The 14,854-nt window shown below is 36.9% G+C and overlaps 1 protein-coding gene across 1 annotated transcript in view; it reads right to left on the reverse strand.

The window, feature by feature from the left end:
• Positions 1–14,854, reverse strand: part of MPDZ (multiple PDZ domain crumbs cell polarity complex component) — a 168,394-nt gene that overhangs the window by 27,042 nt on the left and 126,498 nt on the right. Inside the window, exons 25-32 of the mRNA XM_060155075.1 lie at positions 14,535–14,712; positions 11,375–11,485; positions 6,768–6,866; positions 5,953–6,024; positions 3,510–3,672; positions 1,540–1,736; positions 310–401; positions 15–105 (exon numbers count right to left, since the gene is read on the reverse strand). Of these exons, the coding sequence (XP_060011058.1) occupies positions 15–105; positions 310–401; positions 1,540–1,736; positions 3,510–3,672; positions 5,953–6,024; positions 6,768–6,866; positions 11,375–11,485; positions 14,535–14,712 (1,003 nt within the window). The remainder of the gene's footprint in view (positions 1–14; positions 106–309; positions 402–1,539; positions 1,737–3,509; positions 3,673–5,952; positions 6,025–6,767; positions 6,867–11,374; positions 11,486–14,534; positions 14,713–14,854) is intronic.

Below are 14,854 nucleotides of genomic sequence, written 5' to 3' on the forward strand. Positions count from 1 at the left end.
CATAAGCTACATACCTCCTTATTTTGAAGATTCTCTGAGGTAGCAGGCAAAGGTTCCACTGTATGCCCAGGACATACGGCCATCTGACTCACTGCATCTTTACTTCTAAAGGAAAAAAGCACTGACCTATCATATCATGAGCATTCATATGATTTTCATTCTTTAGCTTGAAGACTCAGATTATTAGAGAAAATTCTGGGACCTGGAACTACAACACTCACACATTTATATATGTTTTATTTTCATTCAAAAGAATTAAGAATTGAAAGGCGAAGGAAAAATATTTAATAAACCAGAAAAAATGCTCACCTGATAAAAATTATTTTTACTTTAGAAGGGGCACATTTGATGATTGATGAAGCATTCTGATGACTTCTTCCATATAAAATTTGACCATTGATCTATGAGAAATAAATATCATTAACTGAACCTAGAATTTTAACTTCACACATTTTGATCATCCTATCTAATGAAAAGCACATTTGTTATCTAATGAAAAGCACATTTGTTTCTCCCTTTAAAATATTATATATATTTTTCTTCCTAGAACATGAACCTGACTTTGATGGTGAGAAAAGAAAAGCTCGTGTTTAAAGCCAACATTAAAATAACATGCATGTAGTCTGATCTCCATGGACTAAAGAGACACCACTTGGACTGGCTATAGGACAGTATTCAGGCAGGCGACAAGCTTCTAGAGTGCTTTGTACCAAGCAGGGGCTCTGTGGAAGCACCTGTGACCCGCACAGATCATCCTGGGAAGGCCCTGACTGTCATGGCTCCTAATTAATCTCAAAACTCAAGGCCTGGGAATAGGCCACTGGGAGAAGCAGTGCCAGGGGATTCAGGGTTTAGGCAGCAGAATGTGCTTAAGCAGCACAGTACCTAATGGAAACTGCCAATCATCCTGTCATTTAGCCACTGCTGACTGAGCCTCCCTAGCCAACAGGGAAACACACGAGGCATGGTTCAAGCAGCGTAAAGACACATGGAGCCCAGCCTACAGGAGGCGAGGACGGACAAATCAAGCAAACACAATTCTAATACTGTAAAGTATGGTCCACAAGTTTATTTTGTTCGGCGGGCTGAATTACTGTGTTTGTTATTTAGCCTCAAATCTGACCCCACCACGCCCCACCCCCATGACGTCTACCATTAGGGATTCAACTCCTAGAAGGTTCAGTGGATCAGTCTCATTACCAGGGCATGATTGGCCATTTGGTTTTTTCAAAAGCTCCTAATAAAAATGCAGCACACAAAAAAAAATGTATTTGAAGTGTGATCTTTATTACTGTCTTGGGGCAAAAATTGTTTCTCGTGCTATATAGTCACAACCTTTTAATGGAAGTTAATGGGAACATGGGCTGCAGTTAGTAGAGATTTGGTCTAGAGCCAAATTTGCTGCAATGTATCTATTTTATTAGAGAAGCGGTAGTTTCCTCAGTCATCATATGAGACCCGGGTGGATTTTCCGGAAACTGATGGTTCCACTGCACCAATTCAGCGAGAGTAAATTCAGTGCTTTCCACAAGAACTTACCTCTAGAAGCTCATCTGCAATCTGCAACCGACCATCTTTCCCAGCTGCTCCATTTGGATCAATCCCCACTATAAAAACACTCATCCTGGACCGGTCTTTGTTCCCAGCAAGACTCAGACCCAAACCACTACGACCCTTCTCCAGTTCAATCATATGTAGCTCGCCTGTTAGGGTTCCATAACGCTCTCTGATATTTTCTACACACAACAAGAACAAAAAACCCACAGATAGTAAGAGCTAATTCACAGCCAAACGCTTTACTATGGAAGGTTATTTAGGATGGCATCATAAGGGCATATTTGTACCAAAATGAAATCCTTAGCAGTTAAGAAAACGCTAAATAGACTGGCGGCCTGGGCGTCAAGACTGGTTTCCTGGAGCACCCAATCTTTGAGGAATTTCTCTGCATCCAGCGTGCAGAGCACAGTATCTGATTAATCAGTTCACCTGGGGTGGTCAGGCCCAAAGAAGTGATCCACATTAACAAACTCTCAAAAGACTGTGATTAAAACAGAAAGTTACTTTATCATTTGCAGAGAACAGAACATCCAGAGGACTTGTCTCTACTGGTCAGTGGAAGCTTTTCTTCCACAGGGAAATCTACATGACATGTCACATCATGTTGGGTGGTGCTCGGTACAAAGATCCAGAATAAAGGGGATGGGTCTTCTTATTGCACAGAGCCATCAGGCCACACACACTGATGTACCTGCTGTCACTGAATGAGACCTTTCATACCTCACATCCCACGTGTTCAAGAGGTAGAGTTTATTCTTTAATCTGAGAGGGCAAGGCCACAGGTAGGTGCCCCAGGCCCAGATGCACAACCAGCCAGTGGCCAACGCTAATCACCAGGTACGTGAGGGAGCCATCCTGGAGGTCCAGCCCAGCTGAGCCCAGTCAACCACAGCACCTTGACAGGTTAATAATAACTTGTTTTCTTAAGCCATTAAGTTTTGGGGTGGCTGTGACATGGCAATATATGAACATTCCATTTGATGTTTTCCTCAGAGTACATTCTGGCCACCCTGATGGATTAGCAAAACATTCTAATTTCATTAGAAATACACTGAGAAAAGTGCAAACTTTACAAATCATTTCTTAGAAAACATTACTATTTGGCTAATGTCATGCATTCTATGTTGATTCTTAACTGCGTCAATTTCATAAATTGCCGTGTCCTGATTCCTTCTTGAATCTTAGCAGCACAAATTTTGTGCTCTGTACTTCCTAAGAGCATATACTGTAGTATTCTTGAAAGAAATAATTACAGTTTTAAATGAAACTTTTTAAAGCACTGACACAGAACTTTGAGCTTAATATTTCCCTGTAAAATGGCTTATTTCCTTAGGAAACGGAGATACACCCATGATCCTAATAACAGCTGCCTTCGAATGCTTCCTGTGCATCATTATGGCTCCTCAAACATTATCTAATTCACTGTTAGCAACAGGGAATGTAGGAGCTGAATTTTAAAAAGGGGGATATCACCAGGCTGAAACTTAGAGGCAGTTAAACAACTTCCCAAATGTCCCAAGGTTGTATCTCAACAATTATACTATGTTACCATCTTAGTACAGAAAATACCTAAAATCAAGGCTGTTCCACCAGCAACAACAAATAGATTTTTACAGTGAGGAATCTGAGGCCTAGAGGGGGGTGACGACTTGTTCGAGACCAAGAGATGGCTCATCCAGTTCAGCTTCTGAAAGAGCGCCCTGTCCTTTTTAACTCTCATACAAATGGCAAAGTGGGCTTGAACAGGGATGCAGATTTAAAAAAAGAACATGATTTCATGTCTCAGGAATGTGTGTATTCAAGTATGACGAACAGCAGTTTTTTCCACACAAAACTGCAGCATGTATAACCGAAGGTGAAACGTACTTATTCATCCAGGACATAAGCCTTGAGAAACCCAGAGCTACTTTAATACCTCTTATAAGTCAATGCATTTCAAAAAGACAACTTACTCCAGCTGTAACCAAACTCATCCTCTTTGTCCACATCTGCTGAGATTTCACTTGCCGATGACTGTGCATGATCCTCGCTCATTTCTGCAAATGCTGGAGGAGGGGGCGGAGGCACACTGCACAGCGGAGCCTTTTCTGGCTCGGATTCTGACTGACTGGGAGCCTGTGGGAACAAGAAGAATGCAGTGGGTATGCAGTCTAAGGAAGGAAGACTCAACGGAAAGAAATAAGTCTGCAATGTCAAAAAAAAAAAAAAAAGAGTAGCTTTAAAATATCTCACATATTAAATAATGGGAAAATATACATATATAAAAAATGGTAGAAAGGATTCAGGTAAACTTTAAATACACTAAACAAAATAGTATGTTCAGAGCACAATCCATTAAATGGTTATATGGTATTTTAAGGTGAAGAATTAAAGGCTTAAATAAGATGAAAAGTTGTACAAACTTGCTTTTTTGGAAAAAATATGCTCATTCGAAAGTTATCTGGGCAAGATTTTGGGGGTCTAGGAAAGGCTTCCAAGAAACTAGAAAAAAATTAATGAAGTTAATCATATAATCAAGCAAAGCAGTTCAAAGCTTGTTAGTGAGAAGATATTTAAGGAATTTTTTATTTCTTCCTGAATCCTTTCTCAAACTGACTTGTAACAAATTCATGAAAATGAGCATTGCACATGCAGGGTTCATCTACCAGGGAGACTGTTAGTAAAGAGCACACAAATTCAGATCTCAGGGGTCTGGTTTTAAGGGACAAAACCACCGGCCCCTTACCAACGTAGCCCTAAAGGAAAATGGGAAAACAGGGTTGAATACTTCATACAAACCCCAAGTTTGGCTGGTATATTTGCTGTCACTTAGGGCTACAAGTCTTATTTCAAAAAAAAAAAAAAAAGGACTTGGTATCATCAGGTTCTTTTTTTCTTTAATTGAAACACAGTTGATCAAATTTTTATATTATAGATTATCAAGCAGAATATTAGAGTTAAAAAGGTCCTTAAGTCATTTTATTCATTTATTCATTTTGCAGATTAATAACCCAAGGCTGTGAGATGTGAAAGATTTTGTTCAGAATCACCCAGTGATACTAGACTTCTTTTTGCTTAATTCTTAACCTAATCCAATGCACTTTCCATTATATCATGTTGTCTCCTCCAATTTCTACAGTTAAGACAGAGAGTACCTAACTCAAGGGTCAGAGGTACCCAGCTAAAGTCCCAACACTGCGGTCAGGCTGTCCCTGATGCCTTGAACATACATTTTTCCTTCCTTCTTTGTTTTATCTTTTTTTTTCCTATATAAAAATCCCTCTGATATACCTTATTTTGTTTTATATGTGTATATCTGGAAAAAGATTGTGACTAAGAAATATTTCTTAGAGAACACACTAAATAACAGGCATGTACAAATACTTAAGAATAATTAATGTCAAGAATCAAAATATACCTAAAAATGAAACTATAGGGCACTGAATGTGATCTTTCTTTGATGATTCAGAAAACACTTTGGATGCTAAGCTACCCCAAAAATGATCCTGGCAAACATGAATTACTATTTTTCCGGCAAAGCACAGGTGAGCTGATTTTTAGACACTTAGGGGCAACAGATTTTTCAAGTCACAGAATCTGCTACATTAAACTGTTTGGTTTACATACCATTGGCCAAACAGACAAAAACTACTAATAGAAACAGAATCCTTGTTATCCTCCCAAGTGTTGTGCCATAAAACTCTCAAATTAGCAATGTACAAATAAATATAAACAGACAAATAAAAAACTTCATTTGATCCAATGGAGGTTCATTAAATATACTAGGGTAGGAAGGAACATGTAATTTAGAATTTTTCTGGTTAAAAGTTTTTAAAAAATTTACCTAACAATGGAAAATGTGAGAAGACATGAATTAAGCCCATTTCATTTTTAAAAAGTGGAACAAAATCTAATATAAACTTGCCATAATTTTAATGAATTTATGGATGCATATTTTATAGATCTTACTCTCTGCATAACTTTTCTGAGCTGTTATTTTCCTTAAAAACAAACAAACAAACAAACAAAACCTGCTTGTCTAAAAACTATTCAGAATCTTACTTAGGCAGAACATTTTCGCACTGTGAATGAACTCAAATGGTGCCCTAACATAATTGATTAATCATAAAGCTAATACAAGCCTACATTTACTAAAGGGGCAACTAGGTGTTCTATTTTATTATCCCTGATACTCTCATTCTTACTGAGATCATGTAATTTAGCTTGCTGTTGACACTTCTTAAAATTTACCAGTGAAAATACAACTCTTTAACAAAGACCATTTAGCCTTCATTGGCAAAAATACAAAGTGTACTTGAAATCATTCCATGCCATGTATGCACACAAGTATAACGTACACACACAGCACACTGTAACACACCCACTTACTTGTGAAAATTTCACATTAAGACAAACCTTAAATGGTGTGGGAGCAAAAGGGTTAGTTGGGGAACAACGGAAGAGAACTCTACTTGAATTCTGTAATGCCTACAGTAACAGAAAACATATTCCTTCAGATATAGCATCTTTGGTTATCCATATTACAATAACATGAAAAATCCAATGAATATTCATAAAATGCTTCCTGAAAAAAATTAACAGCTTTCTTCCTTTCACGATCAAATTATAGTATACAAGTTCTTGTAAGTTTTTGTTTCAATTTTGGATTTATAATTTCATCAGAATATGAGAATATCCAAGTATAGATTTACAAATGTTGAAACAGTTCCATGTTTCCTCGTAAGGCATTTACACGGACATACTTTATGAATATTCAACAAAATCCTGCATATACACAATTATGTATGGAGTGATTAACTAACAGAAGAGCTTTTAGGACTACCTTGTATAAGTCTGAGAAGGATTTAAACCAATACAAGGTTTTTAAAGAAATTATGTGTGAAAGTAGCTCATACATTTAGCAACTAACAAAAATTTATGTATCTGAAAATTCAACTCACACCAAAATATAGGAAAGGCATTGGACTCACGATTCTCCCTTACTCTTCAGAAGGGCCATGTAATTTCAGCCATAAAAATGAATAGGTTCTGGCAAGAAAATGTGCTTAAGAAAGGATTTGCATGCCCACTCCAAACACACAGTTTTTTGTTTTTTGTTTTTTTAATCCTTGCCCAAATTTAGTAAACACTGAACTGGGACAAAGGCACAGTAGCAACAAAGAACAAAACATTGGCAAAAGGCAATGGCAAGACAACGGTCATTATCCAACCTTGTCAGCGTTGAACTGTAGAGAATCAGCAAATGGGTTAGTGCTGCTGAACTTGTACTTAGGGTAAAGGTTGTGCGGCAAGGAAGGCAAAGGGGATTTCTAAAAGGAAACATAAGAGGCGCTGAGCGCAAAAGAAATGTACTTAAAACAACTCATTTATAAGGACAAAGCAATTGCTGATTTAAATAACTGTGCAACACTAGATCCTGTCAGATCTCATAATTAATTAATAACATCTTATCAAACAGCGTAGAACTCAGGGTTTACCTCTAGCAACCTGAATCCACACTCAAATCTAAATCTGGTCACAAAACACACAGGAATCAAGTCTGTCAAACTGATCCCAAATTTCTTTTGTTTTCACTGAGTGTCTTCACTATCACCGACAGAGAAGCACAAATATTTCACCCACTTATATTAACACATGTTCCATGCATATCAGTAAACATGCTTCAAAATTGAAACCATAAAAGGTTTTCATTTACACTTAAAAGCAAATTATGCTTTTTTGGTAAAACAAAGAAAAAAGAGTCTATCTGTTGCAGAGTGCAAATTAAACATCTGTCCGCTAGTCCATTGGTAAACTTCAGTATTCTGTTATCTTGTTTCCCAGTAAGGAAACTTTTCATACCTTGACTAGATATTAAGTTTGCTTCAATCAACAGTATTCTTTAATTTAAAAAATGAAATCAACAATTTTTAAAGAAATGACCTGCTGTACAGTGGTGTTCTCTATTTCTGCCCACTTTTTGTGGAGCTAGGAACATATATATATATAAATTTCCTATAAACGTTCCCATATTACTGGGGAATTTATGAGGCTTTGGGTAATTTTTGAAGTCCTGCCTTACAGTGTTCACACAGGTTTTGTGGCTCGCCTGTGATATGCTCTGAGCTTGGACTACTGCAGCTGAATATACGTATTACAGGCAGGATGACTGCCAGAGAGAATGTAGCATTTTCAGAGTAAAAAAAAGGAAAAAAAAAGAAAAGTAATTTCCTTAGCACAATAAATTCTTCTCTTTTTTCACACTGCTATCTTTTTCTTTTATTGACTATATCTTTCAGGGGAAATTGCAGACGTTTAAAATTCATTTTGGCTCTAACTAAATGTTTGTGTTACTTCTCTCTATAAAAAAGCCCTACTGGCAAGCATCAAGAGTAGGGAGAGGTTGTCATGTGACACCACCCTGTATGAGAGAACACTCTACAAAGACTATCCTCACTCAATACGCCTGCACTAAAGCTTATGCCACATCACCCTTTCAATCTGCTCTTCTTGCAATGTTTTTCCTACAGAAGGAAGATGGGTAAAAGTAATGGGCACACTGACATTTCTGCTCATCTCAACTTTCTCTCTGCTTTTCAATTTAAAATGTCAAACTCCTGCTTTACAAAAAAGATCACAAATGCCAAAAAACATGACCATTTATTAAGGTGGAAGAAATGACTAGGCAGAGATTAAAAACACAATCCTAGGCAAAGTAACTCAATGCTATGGAAAGTAGATTATTTCTAATCCTCACACATGGAATTGTCAGGTTTTACATTTCCTTTATAATTCTGTAGAACAATATAAATCAAAATAATAATGGGAAGAAATGGAATATTTAAAAAGAGCTCTGTTTTTTTTTGTTTGGCTTTGCTTTTTGTTATTTCAACTTGCAGCCCTTAAGGATTAGAATTTGGCCCTGATAGGAGAGTATAAAAGTACAGGATGAGCACAGCAAATGAAATAGTAGATCACTCTATTATGAGGGAAGGATTTATAGAAACAGACTATATCTCTTATTAAAAACTCAGTGATGAAACCTGTGTTTATAGTTCCAAGGGCTGATGAAAACAGAAACGTTATTAACTAAGAAGAAGCACAGGGAAGGCAAAATCATCCTCTGGCCCGTATTAGTGGGACCCACCCTTTAATGCGACAATGCGGTCAGACTGAGTTTGAAGTGTCATACTGGTGGAATTATCAGGGCTAGTTCTGGGAAGTTCTAATTCTCGAACAGTTTAAGAGCCAAAGAGACTGACTGGCTTTTCACAGTCTATGTACCAGTTTTTCTTGAAGCTTTATTATATCCAAAAATAAAACGTTTCCCATCAAGAGACTCTTATGTATGTGTAATTTTTTCCCTTTAGACTCCTGGAGACATCATTATTTTCATAGGGAAGTAAATCATTAAAAACAAAGTAGATCTCATCTTAAATGCAAAATTAATTCTGATTTCCCAAAGCAAAATATGTATGTAGAGGAGGAAAAATATCTTTCCTCTACCTGTCGTAGATTCTTGCCTGGACCTCTGTAACGAAAAACAAATTAACGAGAGAAAACCATGTGTATTGATTTAACGTAAGTTTTGCATGACATGGGGCCTTCATAAGGAAATGAAGACCAGAAGAAATGGTTAAGTCTGAGTGTTTTTATAGGAGGTCTTACGAAGAGTAGAAAGTTACAGAAAATATGATAGGACAAAACAGCACGAGCTAAGTGTAGTTAACTGGGGGAAACTTAGCAAGGCCTGTTCATTCTGATTCCTCCCAGGATTCCTCCTCGTCTGGAGATAAGGATGCTCCTTTCCTTAAGACCTCTCAGGAGAGCCTTAGGACCTGCTTCAGCAGAGAAGGGGGAGGTCAGAGTCTTTCCAGCACCTGCCTTTTCTCAAATAACTTCAGTTTAAATATTCAATATGCCAAGGTGTCGTATTTCAGGGTACCATGTCCTAAACCCTGTCACGTATCATTTGACTACACATGTCATTCTAAGCAAGATTTATTCTGGAATAATTGCTATAAATCAGGCTTCATTATACCTCAGATAATAAAATAGGAATATTTTCCAGGTGCATGAGAAAAATATCTTCCTAGTGCATTAGAAAATGTGACTAGCATTGAAAGAAATGTTTGTAGTTTTTTCAAAAGTAATCTGAGAATCCTATTCAGCAGTTTATAGTATTGTTCTAAATGATATAAAAGTTGGAAATTAAAAATAAAACAAAAAAAGGAATAAAACCCACCCACACACAAAAAATAGCTTTAACTTAACTTAAACAGCCATTTACCAACATTATCATACTGTGTCTGTTTAACACAACAAATGGAAACAAACGTAGAAAGATCTGTAGTTATTTAAACAAACTGAATAGCATCTGAAAAGAATGCAAGATGATACAGCCCCACCATTTGGCAGATTTTCTCATCTGAATGGATAATTATCACCTAACAATCAACAACCAAATGATTAAAAACTGCAGATGTGAAGATAACTGCTTACATTAAGAACTACTATTTCATTTCTTACAGTGAACTCAGACCAGAGCTACACCTGTCTTGACAACAAAGGGAAAAACCAATAGGATAAATCTGGTCACTTTGTTTCTCAGGGCACAGAATATTGACAAGTTCCTTTTACTGATCTCATCTAAAAACCTGTTCACTTGAGCATTGCTATCTTAAATTTTTAATTTTAAGAATTAAAATTAAATGTATTATACATAAAATTACGTATTTTAAGTTTTCTATGATTCTTTTTTCTATGATTCTTTTCACTTCCCTCACATGTGTTAACATTATCTTTCTAAATACAACAAACCCTAAAAACTAATAAGGAGGTATTTCAAAGAGATTCAGTATGACAGGGGTTCTTAAATCCAGAAGTGGAAATTCTCTATGAGCCTCAGGACATCTAGGAAACTCCTGAAATGCTATGCAAACTTTGCAATAAATGTGAAGAACTTTCTAAGGGGTATGTGGCCCCAAAATATTCAAGAACTGCTGCACAGGAAAATATTATTTTTTTCACCGAGGCATAAAGAAGAAATAGAAAAAAACAGTTTTAAACTCTTGGCATAATTTTCATCTTCGTAATTTTCAACACATCGAATACACAAAGCTTCACTTAGTATCTTCATAAACAACATTCACTGAATGTGCTTAGAATTTCTAAAACATTTTTTAAAGCCACTTCACCTGTGACAACTGACAGTAAAATGCATTAGTAGGTCTCTGTCCACCAGGGGCTATACGGTAATGAGAGCTATACAGTCAGTGATGATGGCTGGGAAACAGCAGGTATGAAATCACTAGATATAAACATACAGCTTGAACAAAATCCATCATGTGGAAAGTTAATGTTCACTGGGATAGACAAATACATTAAAGATCATGCACAGGAAATCATGAGATTGCATAAACTGGAAATTCTGTCCAGAGAATAAATTTATAAAGAAAATGAAATCTCTCTGGCTTCTAAGGGACTTGACTAGACGTCACAGACTATCAACCTGAATGACTCCACCACAACCCTCTTAACAACTTAAATATTTTATGACTAGAGTGAACACTAATAATTATCCATCTAGATGCCTATGAGCCACCAATGAATCCTACTTGTGTGTTTTTAACAGGCTTCAAGTGTCTGTTAAACATGGTAGAAGGGATTTCCAGGACAACTCAATGGGAAAAAAAAAAAAGCAAAATAAACTTCTAAAAAGTCTCCTGAGATTTCAAGACTCGATCTCGGGTCCTAGAAACAACTTGGCCCTGGATACATTAGATTCCAAGTTGAATACTGTTTGGATATGCCTACCTTGCCCTTTGTGTTTGCTTACCCTTGGTCTGTTTATAATGCTCTGTACCATAAAGACTACAGGGTTGCCTGCTTTCCGAATGGCTTCCACAGCTTGTTCATGGCTTGCATCTCTGAGGTCCATGCCATCCACCTGCAATGGAAGGCCTCAGCTTAACATTTCAAGAAGCTACAGAACAACAGAACAATTTGTCGATCTGGAGTTTTGAGGATCCTGGGTGAGTCTCCTAAAAAATCTGTTTCAGATTCAAAAATAATTGAGAGTACTTATGAGGCTCCAGGACTTTTCATTTGTCCAGCAGACTTGTGTTCCCTTGTTTTGGACACAGATTTCTATCTCCAATAATCAACTGAAATAATAATCAATTAGAATGAAGGCTCTGCTTCTGCTTCCCTTACATTGCCCAGTTGTTCCCTTAAATTAATAAATCAGCATCATTAAAGAAATAATATATGGGAACTGCCTAGCAGCACTGCTTTCATCGTGAAAGTCACTTTACACATTTTCTTCCAATTCATTACAGAGCCGTTTGGGAAGTGGGTGTGTGAGGCTTTGTGTATTTCTCTCTGTACAGGAAGCTTGAAGTTAAAAACAAAATTCTGATGTTCAGAAAAATCAGGTTATGGTAAGGTTAGTTTGGCAAAAGAATCTTTGCAGTAGACGTGGTAGGAGCTGGAAGCCAAGAAATTGTGCTTATCTGTTAGTAATTCTTATATAAATAGCTTGAAAGTGAAAGTTATTTTGTAACTTTTTATTGACCATGGTTTGCCTTGGTGATGATCAGCTCAGCTTATGCACTATATGAATAGGAAGGAAAATAGTTTGAAAGGCCAAATGCTAATCCTGCCAGAAAACTATAGGACACTGGTATAATTTTATCATTTCCAATTACCAGAGAATGGTATATACAACAAAATAGAAAAATCAGAGTAGACATAATTCTGAAAAAGAAAATTATTAGATCTCTGCATAGAACATTATCACTTTTAAAAGAATTATAGACTATATTTAATTAAAAACTTCCCTCATGTTGATACTTAGATGAAATAACAACATCTCTTTCAGTTCATATTAAAAATGGCTTCTAGGGCTTCCCTGGTGGCGCAGTGGTTGAGAGTCCGCCTGCCGATGCAGGGGACACGGGTTCATGCCCCGGTCCGGGAAGATCCCACATGCCGCGGAGCGGCTGGGCCCGTGAGCCATGGCTGCTGAGCCTGCGTGTCCGGAGCCTGTGCTCCGCAACGGGAGAGGCCACAGCAGTGAGAGCCCCACGTACCGCAAAAAAAAAAAAAAAAAAAAAAATGGCTTCTAACTTTCTGTAAAATAAAAGTATATATGTTTACTATATATTCCATTAGTGGGAAAATTTAACAGGACATTAAATATCTTTGCCCAAGTCCAAAAAACTCTATACTTAGAATGGAATACTTCTCAGGTCTCTAATTTACATACATTTTCAGAAACTCTTAGCAGAGACATGTTCTAGAATCCCCAGGATTACAGAGGCCTAAGGCTCCTTATTTACAGCAAAAAGCCCTTGCACGTAACAATATTCAACAAACTGTTGCTTAGCAGTATTTTACCACACGCAAAAATCCTTTCTTTTCAATTTGAAAGGGATGTTTTAACTCTCTTAATACACTGAAGCAAACATTTTGGTGAAAACTATGATTAATCTTTTCTTGAAATAATTTATAAACATTTCTTACTTTTTTCTACTTAGGTCAAAGGTATTCAATAGTGAAGTATCTATAAAATAAACTGCCTTGTGATAATCTTAAATTAGAAATTTTATGTAGTACTATAACTAAAAAAGAATCCTTTAACAGGGGGCTAAGGTATCATCTAATGAAAAGTAAAGATGCAGGAAGAGAGAAAAAAAAGCCCATCATTCTTCCTTATAAATGGTCAGAAGAAAAAAAAACAAAACACCAGACATGGCCCTTGCTTTCTCTCAAGTCTCAATCTTCTTCCTTCTTCAACTCTCAGAGACAATCAATAAAGGAATAAATCGATCAATGCCCAAAATGTTCATTTCAAAGTTGTGACTGATATGGATAACTTTCTTCTACACAATTAAGGCATTTTAGTGCCTAAGTTATATGGATTTAGAAAATGAGATACAATCACTTGTACAAAGTAAAAATAATGGTTGTTATAATAACAAAGTGATCGGTTTCTATTTGGAAGTTGTCTCTTTTAGTCTTCTAAATCCTGGAAACTCAGCAAACCTGGGTTCAGCTACCCCTTCCTCTAACCTAAACTAAAACTATGCTTATGCTGATCAAATAATTCATCACACTGTTCTGAAGTGACTTGATCACTTGTCAAGTCTGTCCCACTTGACAGGCAGGCACAGTGTTTTATTTACTGTGGGATGCCCAAAGTCTGTTACAGCACCTGGAATGCAACAGCTTCTCCAGGAATATTTGTTGAGTAAATGATGAGTGACTCGTGCGAGAAGAGTTAATTTAAAATATTAAACCTAGCTTTGAATTAAGGGATTAGGTACAGTTTGACCAAACGCTTCTCTCTCACACATAACAAAGTACTCACACATGCGTACACATGTGTGTACGTACCAACTCACACGTGCACACACACATACACACACACACACACACACAGCCCTTAGTGATGGATGGGGAATGGGCACAGCACTGAGATGGAGGAAAAGCCACGCTTGGATTGGCAGGGGTGGTGGGGGAGACATTTATATAAAAGGCAATAGGATCTTAGCATAAAAATTTTACTAAAAAGACTCACTTTAAAAAATCTCATCCAACAACATTTAAGTATTTCTAGAAATAAAATCTCATTTAAGGGATTAATTATGATGTACACATTCTGTGTGTGTACGTATACTTTTAAACGATTCAATGATTTCCCCAAGAAATTTGCTTTGTTCTTTAAACTGAACTTAATTATTTTATCTTAGTGCCAGTGTTTTTTTAAAAAGTTGATTATACCCCCAAACACCCATCTCTACATCGAGATATATAATCTGTCATCATATACTGAAGAGAAAAATTATGGACAAAAACAAACAAATAAGAAAGAAATGCTTTAACAGCAAACACATTTTACTCTAATATTGGGTCAGTGTAAAGATGATGACTCCCTTGGTAAAGAGGACGGCCCAGGTGAATAGTTTTAGCACAGAAAGCTCACTGGAGGGTACCTCTACTATTCTATCTCCAGGTTTCAAGGTTCCATTTTTGCCAGCTGGACTATCTTCAAGAACATGTTTGATGAAAATGCCCCTCATCACTTCACCGTTGCTTAGACGACTCCCCATCCCTCGTCCACCAACAATGCTGATGCCCAAGGATTTGCTTGGTTCTCGCCAAAGTTCAACCCTATAAAAAATAAATGAAATTTTAAACTCTTATAAGAAAGTATAGGGGCAAACCCTCATAATATTGGGTTTGGCAATGATTTCTTGGCTATGACACCAAAGGTACAAGGCAACAAATCCAAAAACAGACAAACCGGACTTCA

This window comes from Lagenorhynchus albirostris, chromosome 7 (assembly GCF_949774975.1).
Source record: "Lagenorhynchus albirostris chromosome 7, mLagAlb1.1, whole genome shotgun sequence".
Classification (NCBI taxonomy): Eukaryota; Metazoa; Chordata; class Mammalia; order Artiodactyla; family Delphinidae; genus Lagenorhynchus; species Lagenorhynchus albirostris.